The sequence below is a fragment of the Chaetomium strumarium genome (genome assembly GCF_033439665.1).
Source record: "Chaetomium strumarium strain CBS 333.67 chromosome Unknown B0T15scaffold_4, whole genome shotgun sequence".
NCBI classification, from domain to species: Eukaryota; Fungi; Ascomycota; class Sordariomycetes; order Sordariales; family Chaetomiaceae; genus Chaetomium; species Chaetomium strumarium.
In genome coordinates, this window is record NW_026944432.1 from 2,059,201 (window position 1) to 2,082,376 (window position 23,176).

At 56.2% G+C, this 23,176-nt stretch overlaps 7 protein-coding genes and 1 non-coding gene across 8 annotated transcripts; 4 read left to right on the forward strand and 4 right to left on the reverse strand.

Annotated features, from left to right (window-relative positions):
- Nucleotides 1–286: 286 nt before the first annotated feature.
- On the forward strand, nucleotides 287–3,215 carry B0T15DRAFT_434734 (uncharacterized protein). Its single transcript, XM_062865803.1, has 2 exons — nucleotides 287–721; nucleotides 778–3,215. Exons 1-2 carry the CDS (start codon nucleotides 474–476, stop codon nucleotides 2,798–2,800), a joined length of 2,271 nt encoding a protein of 756 aa, XP_062721439.1. The 5' UTR covers nucleotides 287–473; the 3' UTR covers nucleotides 2,801–3,215.
- Nucleotides 3,216–3,678: 463 nt separating this feature from the next.
- On the reverse strand, nucleotides 3,679–5,235 carry B0T15DRAFT_397406 (glycoside hydrolase family 28 protein; the record flags this gene model as incomplete). Its single annotated transcript, XM_062864896.1, has 4 exons — nucleotides 3,679–4,317; nucleotides 4,402–4,657; nucleotides 4,720–4,805; nucleotides 4,864–5,235. 4 exons carry the CDS (start codon nucleotides 5,233–5,235, stop codon nucleotides 3,679–3,681), a joined length of 1,353 nt encoding a protein of 450 aa, XP_062721440.1.
- A 1,797-nt stretch (nucleotides 5,236–7,032) lies between these two features.
- Nucleotides 7,033–11,168, forward strand: B0T15DRAFT_416397 (uncharacterized protein). Its single transcript, XM_062865469.1, has 3 exons — nucleotides 7,033–7,791; nucleotides 7,890–10,119; nucleotides 10,173–11,168. The coding sequence occupies exons 1-3, from the start codon at nucleotides 7,444–7,446 to the stop codon at nucleotides 10,802–10,804; spliced, it is 3,210 nt and encodes a 1,069-aa protein (XP_062721441.1). The 5' UTR covers nucleotides 7,033–7,443; the 3' UTR covers nucleotides 10,805–11,168.
- Nucleotides 11,169–13,262: 2,094 nt separating this feature from the next.
- B0T15DRAFT_434742 (glycoside hydrolase family 61 protein) lies at nucleotides 13,263–14,399 on the reverse strand. The gene is made up of 3 exons (XM_062865804.1): nucleotides 14,094–14,399; nucleotides 13,696–14,037; nucleotides 13,263–13,582 (listed from the first exon to the last, which is right to left on the reverse strand). Exons 1-3 carry the CDS (start codon nucleotides 14,146–14,148, stop codon nucleotides 13,296–13,298), a joined length of 684 nt encoding a protein of 227 aa, XP_062721442.1. The 5' UTR covers nucleotides 14,149–14,399; the 3' UTR covers nucleotides 13,263–13,295.
- A 941-nt stretch (nucleotides 14,400–15,340) lies between these two features.
- On the forward strand, nucleotides 15,341–16,921 carry B0T15DRAFT_511558 (uncharacterized protein; the record flags this gene model as incomplete). The annotated part of the gene is made up of 4 exons (XM_062867920.1): nucleotides 15,341–15,802; nucleotides 15,833–16,466; nucleotides 16,649–16,654; nucleotides 16,854–16,921. 4 exons carry the CDS (start codon nucleotides 15,341–15,343, stop codon nucleotides 16,919–16,921), a joined length of 1,170 nt encoding a protein of 389 aa, XP_062721443.1.
- A 1,161-nt stretch (nucleotides 16,922–18,082) lies between these two features.
- On the forward strand, nucleotides 18,083–19,610 carry B0T15DRAFT_398322 (glycoside hydrolase family 79 protein; the record flags this gene model as incomplete). Its single annotated transcript, XM_062864946.1, has 2 exons — nucleotides 18,083–18,590; nucleotides 18,673–19,610. The coding sequence occupies 2 exons, from the start codon at nucleotides 18,083–18,085 to the stop codon at nucleotides 19,608–19,610; spliced, it is 1,446 nt and encodes a 481-aa protein (XP_062721444.1).
- A 188-nt stretch (nucleotides 19,611–19,798) lies between these two features.
- B0T15DRAFT_t142 lies at nucleotides 19,799–19,897 on the reverse strand. The gene has a single exon. It is a non-coding gene; the product is annotated as a tRNA-Ser (tRNA).
- A 1,925-nt stretch (nucleotides 19,898–21,822) lies between these two features.
- B0T15DRAFT_204687 (uncharacterized protein) lies at nucleotides 21,823–22,786 on the reverse strand. Its single transcript, XM_062862617.1, has 2 exons — nucleotides 22,642–22,786; nucleotides 21,823–22,585 (listed from the first exon to the last, which is right to left on the reverse strand). The coding sequence occupies exon 2, from the start codon at nucleotides 22,477–22,479 to the stop codon at nucleotides 21,988–21,990; it is 492 nt and encodes a 163-aa protein (XP_062721445.1). The 5' UTR covers nucleotides 22,480–22,585; nucleotides 22,642–22,786; the 3' UTR covers nucleotides 21,823–21,987.
- Nucleotides 22,787–23,176: the final 390 nt, after the last annotated feature.

Sequence of the window (23,176 nt, forward strand, 5' to 3'; positions counted from 1 at the left end):
TGCACTCTGCTCATCGGATGAGTAAGGTATTGTTCACTGCTCTATATTCCCAGATCAAGCGACCTAGAGCGAGTTCCTGGAGATCAACGTTGTACCGGAAAGTGGTTCCAAGTTGTAATCCAGCGAGTTCTCGGTTTCTTGTATGTAGCACCCGAACGGGGAGAACCAATAAGATCCCGATTCGGGGAGCTGCTTCCCTCAGTCCCACCGTACCTACTTGGCGCGTCTCTAGCGCCCATTTTCTTAGACGGGTCTCTCCGTTCTTGCATTCGCAACTTCCAGGTTGCAACCTTTCCGAGCTCGAGGGTCGAGGGGACTTGCCACCAACGCCCCCAACTCCCGCGACAGCAACAATCCCTTCACAATCGCGGGATACATTTATGTCATCGACTTTCCCAAACATATATTTCACGCTCATGACTGTATAACGGACCGTTGCATGCTTCGCACATCTGCTTCGGCTGGCCGCTGCAATGGAGAAGAAGAGGAAGCTGCCGGCGCGCGCTGCTGCTAGAGCCGAGCAGGCCGCTAAGAGAAGGACCATGACGCCTCCGCAGAGGTCAACAACTCCAGCAGCTGCACCCGAGCCCGAACCAACTCCTGCCGAAGACCTCCCTCCACAACTGCCAAAATCAATCAGCGCCGGCAAGCCGTTGCCCACGGTCGACTCTCCACAGCCCGACGACCTCTCAAGCAGCGAATATCAGACTGTCACAGAAAGGTGCGCCCTTCCTGGCCAGGTTACGCTGGGCCGTCCTAAAGCTAACAGCAACCTAGTGGTGTTCTTGCCGAGTCTTTATCCCGGTCGAGGCAGAGGTGGATAACGGAGGGTATCTTCGAGAAGTATTGGTCGAAACCTACCAAAAGAAAGGGGGTCGTGATCGAAGAGCCGAATAATCCGCCGAAGGAAAGCATGACCAAACTCGGTCAAGTAACGATTACCGTAGAGCCGCACGTCTTCGAGGCGACCATGTACGCCGTCCGAGATCCGAAACCACCTCCACCGTCTACCGATAGACCCATCGTACAATACGGACCGCCGGGGGGCGTCATGCCTCCTCCGCCTACGCCTACACCGAAGTCCGCGACGCCTACAGGCTCGTCAACTCCGATTCCAGTTCAGTCCCAACCACAGCCCCAAGTTAATACCCCCGCGGAGACGAAGCCATCGACGCAAATACCAGCACTGGGCGCTTCGCATACGCCCACAACACATACGACGCAACCTGCCGTTGGCCAGTCGGTACCAGAGGTATCGCGCCAAGCTCAGGCTGTTCCAGCAACGGGACCGAGACCTGTTGCGTCGCCACGGGGGATGGAGTCAGTCCTCTCGCCCAGCACCGTAACACCAATGGTGCCACAAAGCTCCCCCGCAATCCACACGCAACCGCCTCAATCAACGCTCCCTCCCATCCAATCACCTCTAGCAAGGACATTCACCCCAACGACAGGTCCCACTCGACCTCCGAACTCAGTTGTCAACAACCCTCCTCCTACTGGGGCGCCGCCTACGCCATCTGCTGGCACACCAGCAAAGACTGCTCCGGGCACCGATCCCATTATTCTGATGCTGGCCGAGAAAGCCGGGACAGATCCTCAGCTCCGCGAACTTATGAAGCGCGTTGCTCAGGGGGACGCCGCGAAACCTGAACTCGAGCGGTTCCAGGCCATTATTGATGCCATCTCCCTCGAGACCAAGCGGAACGGAAGCACAACCGTGCCCTCCGCCGAGCGACTCCTGGTTGACGGGAAGACGGTGCAATATTTCGCTGATGAAGTGCGCGCCATCCTCGATATTGTGCTTTCGTCAAATCCCAAACAAACCTCTGTCGACCTCCGGCCGCCAGTAGGCAGCGATCCCCTAGTTGTGATGCTGGTCAAAGCGGCGCTGGACGATCTCCGATTACGGGACACGGTGCGGCGTATCGCCGAGAACAAGCCGCACTTCTCGGACGCAACCGATCTGAAAGTCAAACTGGACAACCTCCGCTCCAAGCTCGTTAAAGACCGTGAACCACAACGGGTGCCGTTATCAGCGTCCCCCTCTCCAGCCCCCACGAAGTCGAATGGCCCTCCCGGCAGCCATCCAGCCCCTTCCGGAGGAACATCGCAGAGCCCCGCGCCACAGCAAGCTCTTCGGTCTAAGGGGCCACCACCACCACCTAAACCAGACATCTCGGCAGTTGTGTTCGAGTTCGCCGGCGGAACAGGCGACCGGTACCTGTTCCCCAAATTCAGCCTCCTGGAGTACGTACAAGTCCCTTCCGGGCAGCAGGTGATCGCCTCGTTCCTGCTCGTCCGCAAGGGCAGCAAGGCCGAGTACCCCCTGGCGGATCCCGAGCTGGACTACTACGAACCCATGACTATTCGACTGTTCGCCCACACGGGCCGCCATCTCGAACACCTGGCACGAGTGGTGGCGCCGCCTGATGAGGTGAGGCGGTACATGGACGATGTCATGGCCAGGATGACGAGGGCCGAATATATCCTTCTGGCTATGAGGTTGCCGAGGGGTAACAAGGCAGAAGAGGAGAGGGGGAAAGAGGAGGAGAGGGAGGGGAAGCAAATTCTTAATGCAAGCGGAGCGGTTGGTAAGGAGAAAGAGACAGAGAAAGGGAAAGAAAAGGATAGCACGGTGGGGGCAATGGCGCAGCCGCCTCAAGTGCTGTGGACTACGAAACCGGCGAAGCAGGAGATACGGGATTTGCCGGGCCAGAATAAAGGACACGCAAAGACGGCCGATGACGACGAGGGGTATCAGCAGTTTATCGCTTCGGTCACTCCAAAAAGGTCCGAGTGAAGGGGCGAACTTGAGCTTGGGCGTCGGATAAATGTAACGGTCTAGTCCGTCTCGGTTTGGCAGCTAGGAGGCTTGTGTTTGGGTCGGGTTTTATAGAGGAAGCGAGCAGCGGTGCTTTGATTGATTCTTGTCCAGCTTCGGTATCCGTCATGGCTATAGCGACGGGCTTTGTTACTAGTACTATGCTGGACCGGGCTTGCTTCCGGGTTATGGAGAGTTCGGTTCTTTACATTCAATTCGGGTTCGGGCTGGGGATACGGGGTGTCATGAGCGGAGTTCCTGGTGTGCTATAGTAGTTATTGCTATTATCTACCTAAGGCTACTAATACCTACTAGGTAGGATCACCTCAACAGTCTTATCTGATCCTTGGGTTTCTACTTCAGCACTCGCATTGCCGCCAGGGACACTGAGTCCTGCAATCTGTTAATATCCCTCTTGGGCAAATAGCTTTTGAACCAAAGAACAGTCAGGTACCCACGCCCTGGATCAGGTCCAGCGTATTGACGATGAGCAAGTCATACTGCCCGTCGCCACCGCGGACGACGAGCCAGTCGAGGGTGGTGAGCAGCCGCTGGGCGATGTTCCATTTGCAACCACTCGCTCTTTTGAAACTCCTCGGAACGGGGGTGGGAAGGATTTGGACCTGGCCGATGGACGCTTAGACCGACCATGGCGCAGTCCTACTAGTAGTCAGTCGGGTTGGGGAAACAGTCCTTATTAGGCACCACCAAGAGAGCCAACTACTGGGTATACGGCAGATATTATTTTCCATTACGATGCATGCAGTATCTAAGAAGTACTCTCCATCCTCCTCTTGACACCACAACTCCACTCTCTCACCTCGCCTTTTCAACCCCCCTGTGCCCTCTCTCTCTCCTCAATCATCGGCTTCGCTGGCGGGGATACAGTCGACCCCGATATCGCCCTCGATATTCTCGCACACAATCTGCGGCGGGCTGCCGGCGGGGCTGGTGATGTTGATGTCCTCCAGGTGGATGCCGCTACAGGTCGCGCCGGGGCTGCAGGTCAGGTCGGCGACCACGCGGCCCCGGGCGCCGCTGCTGGTGCCGTGCACGTTGATGAAGCGCACGTCGGTGATGTTGACGCGGCTCGGGTAGGCCGCGCACGCCGTCTCGTTGACGTTGAAGTAGCACTGGTCCAGCACGACCGGGCGGTCCGTGTTCTCGACGCGGATGTCGCGGTACGTGATGTTGGAGATGTACCCGTACCCGACGCCGGCACCGGCCCAGGCCTTGAGGCGGGCGCCGTTCTGCCCGTTGAGCAGCGTCACGTTCTGGATGTAGGCGTTGGAGATGTAGTCCATCACGCCCGGGTACTGGCCGATGCTGCCCATCGACACGCCGTGCGTGCCGTTGCACCACAGGTTCTGCACCAGGATGTTGGTCGTGTTGGGCTTGGGCGAGAAGCAGTCGTCGCCGACGTTGACGCGCGTGTTGGTCACCGTCAGGCCGTCGACGTTGAGCGAGTCGAAGCCGTCGGTGTTTTTGGGCAGGGCCTAGATGCGATACCGCCAGGTGAGTTATACGATAAAAAGCAGAGGGAGAAATGTTGAAACAAACGGGGTGAGGTGTTAACTTACGGATGCGTTGTTGGAGACGGCTGAGATGTACACATCGTCAAACACGACGTTCTTGGTGCGCACGAAGAAAGTGGTCCAGCATGGAGAATCTTTGAGGTGGAGGCCCTTGACCTCGATGTTGGTGGCATTGTCCGTGAGGAAGAGGATCGGGCGGTAATATGTGTTGTCCGGGTCCAAGATCTCGGATCCCGCGAATCCGTTCCACCAGGCCTGGCCATTGCCGTTGATCATCCCGGAACCGTAGATCTTGATGTCCCTTTGGGCTTATGAGCATTACGTAAAACCAAAGAACTGTGGGCAATAAGGGAATAATCTTACTTTCCACCCCAGACCCAGAAGGTGATGCTCTTCTGGAACGAGTAGTAGAAGTTATTCGCTTGCCAGTACTCGATGTCGTTGGTAAACTGGGAGCCGTCAATATCATACCCCGTGCTGAGGCAGACGGGGTGCCGCGGTGCATACCTTCAACTCGCCGTCGATCTTGACATACACATCCTTCAAGAAGTTCAGGTTGAGCTTCTTGCCGATGACGTACTTTTTCCCCTTCTCCAGGTGTACCAAGCCGCCATTGTTGGCCTTCTTGACAGCCCACAAGAAGTCGTCACTGATGTCGTCCTTGTCGTTATTGGATGCCCGGATCGTGACCCTCTTGCGGTCCTTTTCTACTGCATTGCCCCAGTTGTCCTTTTGCTTGTGTTGTCTGTCCCTGGGGAGCGGCGAGCGAGGAAGGGTTATGGAAGCACCGGCCGGGGTGTGAGCATTATTTTCAAGGGCAATAGCCGATGCCGCGGCCAAAGAGGCGGCTACGGACAGAATGAACGCAAATGCCTTCATGGCGTCAATGTCCAAAGTCCTGGAAGAAGGTCGGTTGCATCCATTGTCATGTCTCCAAAACAAAGGATATAGCCTCTTGTATGTTCCCTGGCGACTAATGGAACTGTCCGTCATGTACTGTGACCTAGGTAGTCTTCTGCTGGGAATGCCAAGAGAGCATGTCTAGAGTTTCTCCGCCAAAGGAGCGTGTAACTGACCGTTGTTCCGTTCATCTACGCGATAAAGCCGTGGGGTCGATCTCCGCAGAGTACTACCGAAGCTAGCTAAGACGGGGGTGATTCCGGGGAAGGCTTGGTGAAAGCGCGGGGGAAAGCTTGGGGAAAGCTTGATCAGGTTGCGTCAGCCAGGGGGCAAGCCACGAAGCGTGGTGAACTTGCCATCTTGCCCCTCTCGGTTACCTTCCCCGATGGCGGTCATGAGTTGTGGTTCGTGGATCGGCAAAATTGGAGTCTTGTCATTTATCCGCGAATGGCGTTGCGTTCCATCTGCGCTGTGTTCGTGCTGATCATCTACCAATTTAGAGACGACTCCTGCATTGAGCTGTTGAATGATAGCCCGGGTTTGACGGCCTTGTCCATAATCTAACCGAGGGTACGGTGCCGGGGATGGACTCTGTCTGCCGCAGATCCATGACCCCAGGCTTCCGGAGAGTAAAAGGTTGCCAGCCTAAGAGACATCCTTTGGTTCCTCGTTGCGATGCTCACAGTCCTTGCTAGGAAGGAAAGAGATCGAAAACGATGAAAGTAGACATGGAAGACTAGGAGACGCAATACCACTATGATGTCGGTCAGAGTTGCATGTGGTGTTTCGAGAGTACTGGAGCAAGAAGCATGGGTAATATGCCATCGTTTGATGCGAGGGAATGCAGTTGACTACATAATTCTCTTCCCGGTCATTATGTGTGGTATATGGGAGTCAAACTGCGGACTCCTGATGCTGGTATAGTCAATGGGTTTACCAACGGCAAACCTTTGAGTTTGAATGGTCACCCTGTACCCCGTGGCAGTCCGTAAGCTCCGGTATGGGCCGGTGCTTCGTGAGGTTGAGAAATTGGGGAAGTATATAGAAAATGTGGTGCTGTCCAGAACGGTAGCGATGTTAGGATGTGCCGATAATGGCCTGAATCCGCCACTACTACTTGATTCCAGACAGCAAAATAGACAGTGCTGGCAGCTGAGAGCTCAACGAGATATGCGGCCGTTCCTGTGAAGCAGACCCATGACACCGGGCTTTTCGGGTTCCAATGCTATGACTGTGATTCATGGTGGCAGCTTCAGCTCCAATGCGCGAGCCGGACTTGTAAGTTGTACAATACAGCACTTGCAACTGTTACGCAAGAGGCAGCAAACCCGGTACTCTGGCGAAGGAAAGTTGTAAATATATGCTGCCGACCGCAGACGTCTTGGTTGAGGCCCGCGTGACTTAAGACCCCCCGAGACCCCGGCTCACCGACGACAGAGAATTGACTCAAATGTTGAGACTCTGAGAGACAGTTCAGGCGCCGCTGGATCTGTAGAGACTAGACCTAGGCGGTCCACTACAACCATACGAAATGAGTCGAGATCGAACTTAAAATGTAAATGTCTGTGCCCATGAAGGTGAGCAGGCACCGAGCTCTTTTTCTTCTAGTCTATGGACAGATTGCAGGTTGACCTGCTCGGCAAGACTTAGGTACGCGGTCTTCGTCCGAAAATTGTTGCGTGTGCCCGACAGGCTTAGTCAGCCAGGCCCATCGAAGCCCTGGGTGCCACCTACATTTTCTGGAACACGTTGGACACTTCGTACCCAACATCACCACTTTCCATAGTCAGAATTCATGGTGTTTTACCTGCAGTGCCCGTGCCCGGAACAGAAACTTCGTAATGGACTGGGCTCGCACGGCCTGTAGCGTCACTGTGGCGCCTCGATTACGTGGGTCCGTGCTCTCCAGCCACCGAGCACGTGAATGCTATTCTGCTATTGTCCTAGCGCCAATCAAACGGTCGTCATCCCTGCAGCTGCTGTGGTTGACTTCGCCGCGCGCCACGAGGCGGCTCTCAGCTCAGAGCTCGATCTTCCATAAAAGTTGCCTTTGTCCTCGTACCCCAACCGACTTTTCTTCTTCTTGACACCAACTGCCGATTCCTCACTGCGCTCATCCTGAACGACCACCATTCGCGCACATCGATGCTCTGAGATTTGCGTCATCGTCGAAACCACGTAGTCGAAATGACATCAAAGACCCCCTTTCAATTCGCGGATGATTCCGGCTCGGAAGACGACAATTTCAACCCCGCGCCTGCCGATCTGACAGACGATGAGACCACGAAGAGCGACCGCCGCGGAAGCGAAAGCGGCATTGCCGCTGACAATGATGACAATGACGAGGTCAAAGACGAGGAGCGCCCTTCTAAGAGCGCATCTAAAAAGCGGCGTCGCGATGACGATGATGATGAGGAGAATGAGAACGGTGATGAGGAGGAGCAAGAAGAGAAGGGTGAGGAAGAAGAAGAAGGTGGCGGCGATGTAGATGGTGATGAGGAGGAGGAAGAAGATGACGACGATGAAGATGTCCATGTGAGTTATCACCGGTTTGCTGCACGATGCCGCGGGACAGATAGTGCGGCCGGTGCATTGCTGCTTTGCCTGAGCATGGTGACTAACAAATCCCGCAGCGTCACCGCCGCAAGCGACGTAAGGATTTCCGCTCAGCTTTCTTCGATATCGAAGCCGAAGTCGAGGACGAAGACGAGGCCGAAGAGGACGAGAAAGACGGCGAAGAAATTGAAGATTTCATCGACAATGCCGAGGCCGATGATATCGCCGAGGGTGGCCACATCAATGATGACAGGAGACATCGCGAGCTGGATCGGCGCCGCGAGCTCGAGGCGAGCATGGATGCAGAGAAGCAGGCCCAGATTTTGCGGGAGCGCTACGGCAAACGGGCTTCTAACAGGGCCTATGACGAAATGGCCGTCGTTCCCAAGCGGCTACTTCTGCCTAGTGTCGACGATCCCAGCATCTGGGCTGTTAGATGCAAAGAGGGCAAGGAGCGGGAAGTCGTCTTCTCCATCATGCGGCGCGTCGAAGAGAGAGCTGGTTCTAAGAACGAGGTTCCTATCACTGCCGCGTTCGAGCGTGCTGGGCCCAACTCGGTCATGAAGGGCTATATCTACGTCGAGGCCCGCCGGCAAGCCGACATTCTTGTGGCGCTAGACGGAATGTTGAACGTTTACCCCCGGAGCAAGATGATGCTCGTCGAGATCAAGGACATGCCGGACCTCTTGCGGGTGATCAAGACCCCAAGCTTGGAACCTGGCGCTTGGGTGCGGTTGAAGAAGCCGGCCAAGTATGCCGGCGATCTTGCCCAGGTCCTCGACGTTACGGAAAACGGCCTAGAAGCGCGCGTGCGCTTCATTCCCAGACTGGACTACGGCGTCCGTGACGAATCGCTTTCGACGTCTGCGGCGGATGGAAAACGTAAGCGCCCCGGCATGCCAGGTCCGCGGCCCCCTCAACGACTCTTCAGCGAAGTCGAGGCACGGAAGCGACATCCCCGCTACATCCAGGGCAACCCACAGACCAATACCTGGACGTATATGGGTGAGGATTTCGAGAATGGCTTTCAGGTCAAGGATATCCTGATTTCGCAGCTGGAGGTCAAGGATGTCAACCCGACTCTGGAAGAGGTCACAAAGTTTGCCAGTGGCTCCGAGGACGGCACTGAGAACCTCGACCTCAAGGCTCTTGCCGCCAGTTTGAAAGACAGCAACGTGACCTACGCCGCCGGCGATATTATCGAGGTGTTCGAGGGCGAACAACAGGGTGTCGTTGGCAAGGCGCTCAGTGTGCAAGGGGACATCATCACGCTGGAGGTGACCGAAGGCGACTTGGCTGGCCGGAAGATCGAGGTGCCTAACAAGGGTATCCGTAAGCGGTTCAAGACGGGTGACCACGTCCGGGTCATTGGCGGCAGCCGTTTCCGCGACGAAGTCGGTATGGTCGTCAATATTGTGGAGGACCGCGTCACTATCGTGACAGATCAGACGAGCCAGGAAGTAACCGTGTTCAGCAAGGACCTGCGCGAGGCCAGCGACATTGGCGGTCAGGGATCCCTTGGGCAGTACTCGCTACTCGACCTCGTGCAACTTGACCCCACCACTGTCGGTTGCATCGTCAAGGTGGACCGCGAGTCGATGGTCGTTTTGGACCAGAATGGCGAAACTAGACAGGTGTTGCCGTCGCAGATCACCAACAAATTGCCGAAGCGAAGGGCTGCCGTCGCTGCCGATCGAAACGGCTCCGAGATACGGCTGGATGACGTCGTCCGTGAATACGGCGGACAACAACGGCAGGGCAAGATCATCCATATTCATCGAGCCTTCGTGTTCCTCCACAGCAACACGACCGTTGAGAACGCCGGTGTGTTCGTCACAAGGGCCAGCAGTGTCAACACAATCGCGGCGAAGGGTGGCCGCATCAACAACGCAAATTCTGGTCCCGACCTAAGCACGATGAACCCGGCCCTCAAGCGGAACCCGGCGGGTAACAACGTCATGAAGCCGCCCAAGACCTTCGGGCCCGATCGCGCTGTTCACCAGACCGTCAGCATCCGGAGAGGCGGCTATAAGGGTCTTCTCGGCATCGTCGTGGATACTACCGACACGCATGCTCGCGTGGAGCTTCACAGCAGAAAGGGCATCGTCACCGTTCCTAAGGCCGACCTTATATTCAGGGACAAGGTCACGGGGAAGCCGATTGACATCTACAGTCGCTCTGGGCGTGGTGGCTTTAGTGGCTCTGGACGGGGCGGACTCAACGGATCGGTGGGATGGTCGGGAGGGAGCAGGACGCCCATGGGCGCGGGAAGCGGAGAGCGGACTCCAGCTTGGGGCTCTTCGAAGAGTAAGTCCCGTGCATCAATGTCGCGGCATCCTTGTGCTAACTTACAGACTCAGCCACTGCGCGCACACCGGCCTGGGGCCGTGGCGAGACATCCGGCTCACGCACCCCCGCATGGGGCGACGGCTCCCGTACCGTCAACCCCTACGACGGCAACCGCACTGCATATGGAGGCGCCACAGCCTACGGCGGCTCTCGTACACCTGCCTGGTCCTCCAGCGCCAAGACGCCCGCGCACGACGGCTTCGGCCACGGATCCAAGACGCCTGCCTACGGCTCAGGAAGCAGCGACCCCTGGGGTTCCAAGACTCCTGCCTACGGCGTCTCAGCCCCAACTCCCGGTGCCAGCGGAGCCGACAGCTGGGGCTACACGCCCGGTGCGAGCGGCGGATCCCGCCCCTTCGATGCGCCGACCCCCGGTGCCGGTCTTGGTGCGCCGACGCCTGCGGCCCTCAGTGCCCCGACCCCCGGCGCGTACGCGGCGCCTTCACCTGCCCCGGTTAGTGCCCCGACGCCTGGTGCTTGGCAGGGTGGCTGGGGTGCCGATGCCGCGCCTACTCCTGCTGTTGGGGCCCCGACGCCGGCCGCTAGCGGCGGTTACTACGGTGCGCCGACACCCGCTGCGTATGGCGGCGCTCCGGAGACACCCGCTGCGACGGGGGCTATCCAGTATGCCGAGGACGATTGAGCGTCCATAAGTGGGAGGTATAAAACTTTTGTGACTGGAAGACTGATTTGGTGCGGGAGACTGGCGTTTGGCGGATATCATATCATAGAGAGCGCATCGGATTTCAGCGAAGGGGCTTCTGCCGCTAGCGCATGGTCTGCTGGAGGGTGGGTCGGGGCAGATCGATCAAAAGGATGCTTCTTTGACTGCGGGTGGACTTTTTTTGCGGATTTCTTCTCTACCTGCCTACGATTTTGGGGCAATGGGATTCTGGGAATGGGATCGCACAGTTTACGAGCTAAGCTAAGGGATCACCGTCCGAATGACAGAGATAATTCACAGTCTATCAGGATAAACTGGGTCTCGATGAGTGATTGTATTTGTGTCCGATCAAGCTGCTCCAGTTCCTCTCGAGCAACTCACTCACTTCCTTGCCTTACTTTCTGCAGTACAGTACCTTAGGTACCACAAATCCTCCAGAGTTGAGAACGTTTGACTGCGGTTACAAAGAACCCGCCAGAATCCACCCCGGGTTCCTTCTTCTCCTCTCTGTCCCACTCTCGTCTTAGCCTTCTTACCTTGAATTATCCCTCCAGTCGACCCTTTCCATATGATCGTTCGTTCTCTTAACGAGTATTCCCATTCCCATTCCATTTTTACCTACCCCTCCCTCCCCCGGACTAGAAGACTCCCCACTCCGCTCCAACTTACCTTACCTTACCCAACCAACTTACCCTTCCCCAATCTAGCACCCTTGCCTTTCTTTCTTTGCCTTGCTTCAAAGGGCGGGGCGGGGCCGGGGTGGCGGGGTGTGGTAAAAAAACCAAGTCTCAAATCCTCAATGTGAGTGAGCCATGCAACGCAAGTTGACAGTCCTCGACCTGCGCGTGTCCTCGCTGATCTGGAAGTCCGGGCAGACATACCCGGGCCCCTTGAGCTTGGCCCACTCGCACTTGACGAGGGTGCGCGGGTTGCGCAGGGTGCAGCCGCACTGGGTGAAGCGGTTGTAGCCGATTGTGCACATGGTGGAAATGTCGGTTAGCCCGAGGTTGTTGGATTTAAGATGGGGTGGGGTGGATGGTGGTGGTGGTGGTGGTGGTGGTGGTGGGTGTCGGGAGCAGGACTATTCACACTGGACTACCTACCTTACCTAGACAGGATCCCGGGCCTTAAATGCTTGCGTGATGGTGTTGAATTCTTAGTTGTGGATGGGGCGGCACTTACCTTACCTGGTACTCTTTTCCTTACCTTGCCTGAGGAGGAAGAAAATGGTAAGTGCGAGCTAGGCGTCGTGGCGAGATCCGGTTTGAGTAGGTAGTTTGCTCTGTGGGAAGTAGTCGGTTAGGTGGTGGCGTAGATGGGAAGGGAAGGAGATGCTGTGACGGTGAGGTTCAGCCGGTTTATATCGCACTCTTCCCATTCGAAGGTGCTCACCTAGGATCCGCACACTTCCTTTGTCTCTAGTTCGATGAATGGCATTGAGCGCACCGGGCGACAATTGGATTGTTAGACAGTGAATTCTTTCGCTATCCACGGGAAGAGGTGGTTCCGAATCTCAGGTTCAACTCCGTGCTTTGTTCCATTGTTGACTGGAAAGCGGTCTATCACTTCAGGTTGGGGCGGTGGCAAGAAGCCGGGACGGTTCTTTGTCTAGTCCATACTTACCTAAGCAAAGAAGGGTTTCGTGTTTCTGGTTCGACGACGTGATTCAGTCGAGAACTGGAGGTCTTCAACGAGTCACATGTGGCCGATTTGGCCATTGAACCAGCAAACAATCCGCGGTGGCACCACCGTGTGACGTCCCTTTGACCGGATTAGTAACGCTCGACCTGGAAGAACCAACTTCTTCTTGATGACACAACCTTGCTCGCCTGGAGGATTTGACGCCTTGGGCGAGAGGAGTCATGATAATGAACAGAAGTAAATAATAACAGAGATGAAAAGGGGGGAGATGTGAAAACAAAAAAAAAGTGCAAAAGCTCAGCCTCCGCAGGTGTTGAACCCGTGGCGCCTACGAAAACCTGCCACCTACTCGAGATGTAGGCGCCGTTTTCATAGTTGGCAGCAACTTGCGTTGAGCGCAACGCAATACCACTCAGCTAGGCGGCCCCCTAGCCATGGTGCTACCAACTTGAAAGCCTGCCCTGTCGAACTTTCCTATATACCCTCTTTCCCCCTTGCCCCCTTGAGGGAAAGGGGACGCCACCAGATCAGGCGATGATAAACAGCCTGATGAGGTCGGTCAACACACACACTCGCATCGGTCCGTGGAAACCATTGCCACCACTCTCTGGAAAATTGTTCATCTGTTGCCTCGCGCTCTGGATGAAATCACACCCACCCAAATCAAAACCCCTTGTTGACACTGAATATTCGATCATCAAATATCAGCAAAGAACGTGACAGATGCCACGTTATATACAATACATCACCACACACCAGGTAGATACACCAACAACCACGCCCTCCCCCCCTGCCCCCCCTTTCCTCCCTTCTTTAAATTCCACTACTCTCAGCAAGTCTCAACCGGCGGACCAGGAGGCGTGTAGCTGGTCGGGACGGGGTAGTAGATGTTGATCATGATGCCCGGGTCGGTCGGCCGGTACGCGCCGGGGAAGGCGACCCTGTTCCTGGGGCTGTAGGTGCCGCTGCCGCCGCTGACGGTGAGCTGGGCGCACGAGATGTAGAACTGGGCGCCGCCGGCGCTGCCGGCGCTGTGCAGCGCGATGTGCTCGGCGCGCAGGAGGTAGTCGCCGTTCTGCAGGCAGCTGGGGATCTTGACGGGGACGGATCGGGCGCCTTGGGTGTTGTTTGTTAGTACCGTAGGTATGTCATCTGTGTGACAAGTCGGGGGGTTGTTTGGATGTTTGGGGACATGGAAGGAAGGGATTTTTAATTTTTAAATTTATTACCGTTGGTCGGCCACGTCAAGCTTCCTCCGAAACGCGGGCCGTCGTGGTAGATCTTGGACCACACTGCGCCCTTGCCGTCCCACGTGGCGGCCGTCTGGCCTGCGGGAACCTTAGCGATGTAGAACAACATCGGGCCCGGGTGGGAGATGGAGGCCTTGGCGTTATAGTTGAGCGTCTGGCCAGCCGTGACATTGTAGATGCCGGGGGCGCCCGTGCCGGGATTCCGTTCGTAGCAGCGGATCTGGTCCGAGTTGACGTCCGTTACGGGCCCGTTGCTCTGGAAGTTGGTCGTCGTCCGCACATATTGCCAGTCGGCCGTGTTGGCGATGCTGGGGAACGTGTCTGCCGCTGTCAGTGTCGTCGTCAGGGGTAAAAGGAGGGAGCTGGTAGTCGCTTACAGTGTGCCTCGGCAAGGGCCGCCGCGAGCAGCGTGATGGCAACGGCCAGCTTCATTGTGTATGGGATATCCGAGTCCGGCACAGTGATTCTTGTGGGCACGACAAAGAGGAGGCGGCAACTTCACGGGGATCACACGAACTTTACCGACCAGCCCTGAGACCTGGATGACAACCCTTTATACCGGGCTCATCCCGGTAGTCATACCGTTCTCCTAACGAAGTCCATTAAGTATCTATCCATACGTAGCACACGGAACCGTCACCGCGCCAAGGAAGAACTGCCGCCGAGGCGGATGAAGGGGCGGCGGGTAAAAGCACCCCAGACGCAGCAGCCAGTTGGGTATTTGCGATATATTGACTATATGCTATGCGTGGATAAGGGCTAGGCCGAGGATGGGATTCGCGTTCCACATGATCCGGGGTAGCTAGACGAGGCCATCATTCATACGTTTAAGGAAGCTGGGGTCCCGGACTGCACGTCCCAGCTGGCGCCTTCGGCAGAGCAACGCATATTGATCCATTAAATTACGGTCATGATACCGGATAGGCACATCAAAGCAAACGGCACCTTGCCTGGGTTCAGACCACAATCACTAATGCCTGATAAGGGAAGAGTGATGCCAAAGAATACGAGCGGTCGACAATGGGTGCGGCTTGAGGATGATGGTTCACTACAGGGATGACGGTGCTGAGCGCGCACCTGCTGTGATATGAGAAGGTGATACACTTCTTACACTTAAAGTGATTGGCAATGGGTTGTAGAGGTAAGTTCTACAACGGAGGGACGTGGTGGCGTTCATTGTCTGCGTCATACCAGAAATGCTGCTTTCCGGATGGACGGGAACAAAGCCATCACGTCTTCAAAAGGAAGAACAGTAGGCGATGCTGGGCCTTCACAACGGAACAAAGGTTTTGATCTAGAGAAACGGAACAATGCCATAACTATTGGAAGACTCAAACAAAGGCCTTGTTCTCAGTCAGTTGAGAACAGTAATTGCAAGTCTAGCTCTCGATGGCTCAACGATACGACTAGTATCTAAACATCCCCCAGCCCCTTGATGAGTGTTTTGTGCATCGTTCCTCAACAGGACCTCATCACCCATCCCATCCATCATCTTCAACCCCCAATACTATACATCTCCATTCCCCGCGCATAGCTCAGGTAAGTAAAGGTAAGCCCTCGCTCGAAGAATTCACCCCCTACACACCACCAAAGCAAAGCAAAGCAAAGCAAAAAAGAAATCAAGATGTGCAAAATCCGCATCGTGCACTTCTCGTCGCACGACGTGCGCACCCCCATTGCAACACACCCCTTCAGCGACACGCCCTCCAACGCCGACTTCATCGCGCCGAACCTCATCCACCGCTGCGACTGCACGCTCAACGCGGCCTCGCTCCTGGACCTGCCCGAGAACCGCGCCGCGCCGGGCACGCTCCCGCTGAACGCCTGCCCGTGGCACAACTGCTGCCTGATCTGGTACCAGGCCGTGCTCTGCCGATGGTACTGGGACAACCGGGAGGCGCTGGGTCTGAACCTGGACGACGAGCAGCCAGAGCCAGAGACGCGGTGTCCGAACTGCTTCGTCGTGGGCGAGTATCACCCGATCCGCATGGTGCTTGACCTGGAACAGTCCATTGAGCGCTGGGGGGATGGGTGGGAGTATACTACTAGTACTAGCGGGTTACCGGTGCGGGAGGGCGGGGATAAGGTAGGTGGTGGTGGTGGTGGTGGTGAACAGTTGCCTTCCTTCCCGGCGGAGGAATTGTTTTACTCGCGCGAGATCATCGACGCGGATCAGGTGGGCGCGGAGAGCGCCGGGCTGCACGAGGATCGCATGCGGGTGCCTGTGCTGGGCCAGAAGCTGCGGACGGCCAAGGAGCAGCTGAAGAAGGCCATCTTTGTCGCGTGTGCCGCGTTGGACTCGCTGGAGGACGATTTGGGCATGGGCGAGGGCATCAAGCGCATCGTGGACGACCCCGCGTTTCTGCTGCTCAGGTTGAGGGAGGCGCAGGACCTGGTGCGGGAGGTCAGGTACGCCGAGGTAATGTCCGCGCTGGCCTTTGGCGACTTGATGGAGTCTGTCGGCTTCGTGCTGACAGCCCTTAACAAGATGCCTGGTGAGGGCCACAGCGTGACTTCGCGCGACGGGTTGTACTCGGTCTCACGCGACCAGCTCAATATGGCGGAACTCGAGGCGACGGCTATTGCGGACGCCTGCGATGGACCGTTGAAGCAGTCGCCGGAGCTGCGGGAGCGGTTGCGGGTGATCAAAGACAACGTTGGTGTCTTTAGACGGAGAGAAACTGCTACTAGTAGTAGTAACCGCCGGAGGATGTCTTCGGGGACCCCGATCCGAAGTAGTACCAGGGCAGGTGAGTAAAGTATACAGGGGAAGATATGATCCTAAAAGCCGTGGCCGAGTTACTTCGGACACGGATTAGCCACAGGTATGGTGAGTTACATAACTGGTACCGGCGCCCCCTGGTTCCGATAATATCGTTCTGGCTTCGAAGTTGTCATGAAGCGATAACACAACAGATTGGCATAAATACAGTATTGAGTATGTATTACAGAATGAATGATTCAATCGAGGTATTCTCTGACTGCAAGACGCGTTAGTGTCCGTCCCCTGAACTGAACTGACTTGCAAAGTGATTGATTGACTTGGACTACGGAGCACGAAATCTTCTGCACTCGGGCAACTCAGTGCACGACATCGAATCCAACAGATGCTAGCACTAACCTTTGGAAATGGCCAGTCAATCTTCTTGCTCAGAGCTACGGGGTACTGGTCTCTGGGAGTCTCAGATGTCAGCTCGTGGACTGACCGGCCCACCAAGCTTCTAGCACATTCCATGCACCTATAGTCAGGACAGTGACTTCAATACGGTATTAACAACAAACAGATCCTCAGACCTCAGCCACCGTACGGGACCCCTTCTTACACGCACCATCCTCCGTGAACAAACAAGCAACCATGGATATTGACACAATTCTCAACCACAACAACGATGTCCACAACTCGCCGAGCGCAGAGCGGTTCTACCGATTACAGACGCGAAAAGCGTACAATCAGGCTCTAAGACATTGGTATCGGAAACACACCAGAGCCAAGGAATTGACGCGTGATCAGAAGGTATGGGGGAGTGCGCGTGCTGTAAGGCTAGAGCTATACCGAGAAGGAGGGACTAACTGCTTACTCACCTCTCCTTCAAGTAGGTTGAGATTCGGGCCCTTCGCGAATATTGTGGTTGGGATTACCGTACCATTGCGGCCGCTACAGGCACAACAGTGAGACAGGTCCAACTTGCCATCAAGAACCCTCTGACGCCCAGGAAAAAGGGGAACTGCGGTCCCAAGCCCAAGGTCGCCTGCAGTTCTCCGGGCAAAAGACGCCCATGTCCAGTGCGTTCGACCAAATCGGAGAAAACACAAGCTTCTTCGGGTTGATGCGCTGTATCGGGTGTATTATTCCCGGTTTAAAGGTGTATGAGCAATCGAGCCAGAGGGACGCATCTCAAGGTCGCGCGACCGACGAAGGACACGTGAGGCCGCACGGAGGGTATACACTCTGAGTCTGCGCGGGTCAGCAAAAAACAGTGATATGTTCCCATTTCTCCCGAAGATCGACGGACGATTTCAAAAGCACCTATCATGGACAATTGAGCCAACAAAATTACCTCCTCGCCGTCTCCAACAGACCTGGTTTCCCCGCACATTGCGCCAAGTCCAGCAACCGCAGCCTGTAGGGGACAATGCGAGCGAGCTCGGGATAATGTCAGCCAAAATGGATTGCAACCTTTACCGTCTTGCGTCACAATCGTCACATTGTCACGTCGGTGGTTATAACACCGAGGCTCTTTTGCGGACGGCACCAAGTGCTGTGGTAAACCATAGATATATGTATTGACTCGCTGAGCCGGCCATGAAGACCCGACGGCCTACAGATCCGTTCATTCTCACGCCACGGCTTACATGAGGATCTAACATGACTAGAATAACACACCTAGCGGCGCTCCACGCAGCGACAGCCCCGATCGCAGGGGCCGTCACATTTGCCGTTCCCAGCAAGGTCGGAACCGGAGGGTATTCGTACGCACCGCTCGATCCAGCGCCAGTCGGCATCTCATTCGAGTTCTTCGCCTTTCCGTCCTACTTCACCAACGTGACGGCGACCAACCAATGCCTCTCGAACTGGAAGGACCTGACCGGGGTCTGGCCGCCCATCCGGATCGGCGGCACAACCCAGGACCGAGCGTCCTTCGACGCGTCAAGTTCGGCCTATGTCGTGTACTCGGTCGCAAGCCCGGCCGACGCTCCGATGACGCTGACTTTTGGGCCGAGGTTCATGACACTGGCCGGCACATATCCCGGAAGTGTTGTGGTGGGCTTGAACCGGGGGAAGAACCGGATCGACAACACCATCGCTGCTGCCAAGGTCGCTGTGGCTGAAGTCAAGAACCTGCTGGCCATCGAGCTCGGCAACGAGCCAGAATGTAGGCATCCCAATCTCAACCCTCCTAGGGTGAAAAGCCACCAACCTAGGTACGCTTGAGCTAAACCACACGTTTTTGCCAGACTACCCCAAAGACGGACAGCCCATCGCCTCGGGGGTGACATGGAACCCGGCCGCGGACGCAGCCTCCCAGATCAGCTGGAACATACGCGTGGGCAGCGCACTGGGCAAGAACAACATCATCCAAGCCGGCAACTGGAACCAACCACCACCCGAATGGGGCGCGGCCCAGCTCATCGCCCGCGAGAACGCCACGTCCCGCCGGTATGTGCGGCACTATGCCCACCACAACTACCCGGGCGGCAGCGTGCAGAAGCTGCAGACCCACTCGCAGACGGCGAGCAACATCCACAGCATGTTCGACGCCGACGTGGCCGCCGCGACAGAGTCCGGCAAGGAGTACGTGCTCGGCGAGACCAACTCGGTGTCGGGCGGCGGCGCGGCGGGCGTGTCACCGACGTTCGGCGCGGCGCTCTGGACCATGGACTACGCGGTGCGCGCCGCGTCGCGCAACATCTCGCGCGTCTACTTCCACCACGGCACCGTCGGCAACTGCCAGTACTGCTTCTGGGGCCGCTACAGCATGGGCGCGCCCTACTGGGGCGCCACCGCCGCCACGGCCCTGCTGGCGCGCGCCCGGCACCTGGCCGCGCTGGATGCCGGGACGAGCAACTACGCGGCGTACGCCAGCTTCGACGCCGAGGGGAGGCCCCTCCGGGTGTTGTTGTACAACTCGGATTACTACGCCGGCGGCAGTGGGACCCGCACGAGTACGCTGACGGGGTTGAGTGCGCGGACGGTGAGGGCGAAGAGGCTGACTGCTCCCAGCGCCATGGCCAGGGTCGATAAAGGCGAGCGGGTCCTGTTTGGCGGGCAGTCCTTCACCGACGGGACGTGTGTCGTGTCCGGGACGGAGACGTTTGAGACGGCGGCGGTGCAGAATGGGCAGGTGACGTTTGATCTCAAGGCCACGGAGGCGTTGCTGGTTTATCTGCAGTGATGACAGAGGTCAATGGGGAAAAAAAAAGGTGTGCGGAGTGGGGGTGGCTTTTTGAGCGGGCGGTCGACAGTCAAGTTGACGGTACTACTACTCGAAAGCGTAGTAGTAATGAGGCTCTGTCACATACTTGGTGATGAAGGAGAGCAGAAAAATAAAGAGTGAAACTGGACGAAAGATGAAGCAAAAGTCGTCACCTGTAGGATTCGAACCTACGCTCCCGAGGGAACTGCCTAACATGCTAACTGTCAATTAGCAGGGCAGCGCGTTAACCACTCCGCCAAAGTGACTGAACGATGTAGAGATTTTGTCCAATACAGCAACTATGAATGGGAACTAAGCCTAACACTGCCATCGCGTCTACTAACGCTAACTTGAAGAAAAAAGTCCCAACCATGTTGTAGCGGAAAGTTTTATCCGATTGACTGACTAAGTAAATGAAGATGGAAAAAAGGAGGTTCGGAGGTTAGGACCTCCGACTGATCCTAAATACAATGCCCCGCGGGCACGTGACCTATGGAGGGTCCTACCTGGTGACCCGTAACACTCCCCCCTTCCGATAAAAATCGACGTCCCCGTCGATTCCTCTGTGATTCCGTAGCCCATTATATATATCCGATTCTAATAACCCTCGCCACTACTTGTTGAACCCTTAAACTCCTCTGTAGCACTTTCAAATTCAAACGATATACTATATCGTTTAACTCCCTATCCGATTCCTTGGTTACGACCCTGGTTACCTCTCTGGTTCCGGGACGTCCGATCTATCGATTAGCCATAGTAGTTCAGCTTTCTCGAGAAGCTTCCTAAAAGTATGGTAGCTCTACCTCTTTTATCCGGTAAATATCGTATAAATATAATCTTGGCCGTTACTAGGACCGTCGGGACGTAATGTTCTCCCTCGTCTACACTTTGGCGTCGTTCCTTTCCATTCCGCCACGTCCCGTAGCCTCCTAGTGAGATTTTTCCAGAGCCTGGTATCCGATTTCTATTTTGCTTCTCCCACGCTGTTAAGCAAGTGGGTAATGATGTTCGGATCGCTGGGATTCTCGACGTTCTGTGACGACTAGATGCAATTGAACAGGGTCAAGCCGGCTGTTGTTGTCATTCTATTTCGTGAATCTAAGGTTGAGGAAAGGAAAGAGAAGTTCTGAGTCGGTGGCCCAGAACATTACACGAAGATATTCCTGATTTGTGGGTCATGTGACCGGTGCTCCACAACAGCCGTCAATCAGGGAGGTCGTGGGTTCGACCCCCCATTATTTTAGAGATATAGTCCTATAATCTTAGGGATAAAGTCGCGGAAGAGGTGAACCTTACCGACGCTGCCCTTGGATCCGTCTTTGCGATCCAGGCGATGTCGGCCTGCACGACGGTCGAGGAAGTACAACATATGAACCACGGCCCGGACACGACGGGCCGGGTCCTAGCCTCTGCGCGACGGCCATGCTGAGCGAATCGGCCACGCAGCAGCACTCGACGCTCCATGGGTTCCCCGATGGACAGGGTCCTTCCGCCCCCTCGGGGTTATGCCGCCGAACTGCGGCCGGGTTTTCGGCGACCGCTTCCGGCTCTTCTATGACTTCGTAGTAGTTGAGTTCCACGAGCCTTATAATAGCCACCGCAATAGTGGTCCCGCGTAACCCGGTTGTAGTAGGGAACCCGCGGATCACTGCCCCTGTAACCGACAGCAACGGTTCGGGCGCGTTGGGAGGGGGTTGGGGCGGGGGGGGTCGGCTGTCTGCTCTTTGAGGTTCGCTCTCAGTTCTCCGCCTGTTGAGTCAACTTGTCCTGCGCTTCCTCCAGAATGACCTTCTCGATAGGTGGTATACCCAATTAATGTCTAATATGCCCACCGTCCCGCAGTCCGCTCGGCCAGAAGACGGCCGATGGAAGGATGCATTGTCTCGGCCTCGATGTCTTCGAGACCTCGCAGGTGGTCCACCACGTCAAGGACGAAAGGGTAGAGGGTGTGAACGGACTCGTCGGGCTCTGGGACTTCTGCCTCGGACAGCGGGAGGGACACGTCGAGGTGCGTCGGCCAGACCATGACGGTTGCGAGGTTAGATAGGTTCAGCGCGGCGTGGTACTAGAGGAGGAGAGCGAGGCACTGTCTGCGGCGCCACTCCTGGTCGCGGGCAGGCCCGTGCTGGTCCGATGCGGCGTTGGAGATGCGGATCTGCTGTTTCTCAACGGCTGACGACCGGCCTTGGCGCTGGGGGCGTAGGGCATAGTATCGCAGGCTGCAGGGAGCAAAAGGTATGCCGTCGACGTCGTATGCGACGAATATCGAATAGGCCAATTCTGGCCGTCTCTCTCCTAAAACTCTCATACAACCGGACATGGAGCTCTTCATGCAGGGGTTCTCTAAGGCTCGCTTTTAGCTCTGTCCTGTGGTTGTCGAACCCGGTAGTTCCATTGCTTGCGGATGGTGCGAGGATGGGGTCGAACGAGACAGAGGTGAAGGTGGGTGAGACGATGGAGAGGTTGGACGAGACGGACGTGAGGGTGGCCGAGACAACGGACTATAAGATGCGTAGCAGCTCGAGGACATTGACGAAAAGTGAGGATCATTAGAACACCGCTTCCCAAGGGGCCAAGGATGCAGGTCCTCCTGGAAGTCGGGTGAGTGTTTACGGACGACCATAAGGAAGTCCAGATCCGTAAGCTTGGTGGCTTCCTCCAATAGGCAGACATCAGCCTTGGAGTGTCGGACGAACTTTGACGCGCAGCCTGCAAAAGGGGTTGCCGCGACAACACCACTAAAACTGTCGAGAAATCTCCTGTATAGTTCAGAGATGAGCCTCTTCACCTCGGCCCTCTTGTCCGGATTAGACGCCAAGTTAGGGTTCTTCTCAATTTCCGCGAGCATATCCCGCAGCTCTGGGTGTTGATCGAGGTGTTCGGCGTAGTGTTGGAAGACGATCTGATGCAGGCTCAGGGATGTCGGCTGTAGTGAACAGGTACACTGGGGACCACTACCAAACTGTCAGCTCGTTATAGCAAGAGGGATAGCGTGGTAAAGGTGTCGTACAGCAATGAACAGACTAGGTAGGCGGAGTATATATCAGTATAGCAGTATCACACACCGCGGCCTCCCATGTCCTTGTCTGTCGACGCAATCACGGCCTGGGCATAATTGCTCCAAGTGATGAGAGAGCCGTAGTAAATTGAGCGGCTTTCTCATTCGAGGGAAACAAGAAGCTGGACGCCATTTCGACGTCGACAATGTCGAATCTCCCGATGACAGGGACAAACACGTGGGACGACAAAACAGTAGCAGCACAGAAAACTGGACTCTCGCTCTTCGGCCCCGGCGGAATGTGGCCGCCGAGGGATCAAAACAGTGGGAATCGTGACGCAGGCCGCTTTCGACTCAGGTGAGTTAGGGTCAAGCGGAGGGATGCGTACGGGTAGTCGGCTTGCCGGGGTCAATTGCAGGTCATCGAGGTCGAATGTGTGAATCTGAGATCTTCGGGCCTGTCGAAGGGTTGAAGGTTCTTTGGATTACCCATCTCGGCCTCCATTCTTCTTCTACGAGTGGGTACGCTGGGTGCCATTGCAGACTG

Excerpts from the sequence above, each read along its gene's own strand:
- B0T15DRAFT_434742 (XM_062865804.1), bottom strand. The coding sequence starts at position 14,148 with ATGAAGCTGGCCGTTGCCATCACGCTGCTCGCGGCGGCCCTTGCCGAG. Across the intron at positions 14,038-14,093 it reads GGCCCTTGCCGAGGCACACT|ACACGTTCCCCAGCATCGCC; the intron begins GTAAGCGACTAC and ends TGACAGCGGCAG. Across the intron at positions 13,583-13,695 it reads CTTGACGTGGCCGACCAACG|GCGCCCGATCCGTCCCCGTC; the intron begins GTAATAAATTTA and ends ACAACACCCAAG.
- B0T15DRAFT_416397 (XM_062865469.1), top strand. The coding sequence starts at position 7,444 with ATGACATCAAAGACCCCCTTTCAATTCGCGGATGATTCCGGCTCGGAA. Across the intron at positions 7,792-7,889 it reads ACGACGATGAAGATGTCCAT|CGTCACCGCCGCAAGCGACG; the intron begins GTGAGTTATCAC and ends CAAATCCCGCAG. Across the intron at positions 10,120-10,172 it reads AGCTTGGGGCTCTTCGAAGA|CCACTGCGCGCACACCGGCC; the intron begins GTAAGTCCCGTG and ends TTACAGACTCAG.
- B0T15DRAFT_204687 (XM_062862617.1), bottom strand. The coding sequence starts at position 22,479 with ATGCTCGCGGAAATTGAGAAGAACCCTAACTTGGCGTCTAATCCGGAC.
- B0T15DRAFT_434734 (XM_062865803.1), top strand. The coding sequence starts at position 474 with ATGGAGAAGAAGAGGAAGCTGCCGGCGCGCGCTGCTGCTAGAGCCGAG. Across the intron at positions 722-777 it reads TATCAGACTGTCACAGAAAG|TGGTGTTCTTGCCGAGTCTT; the intron begins GTGCGCCCTTCC and ends ACAGCAACCTAG.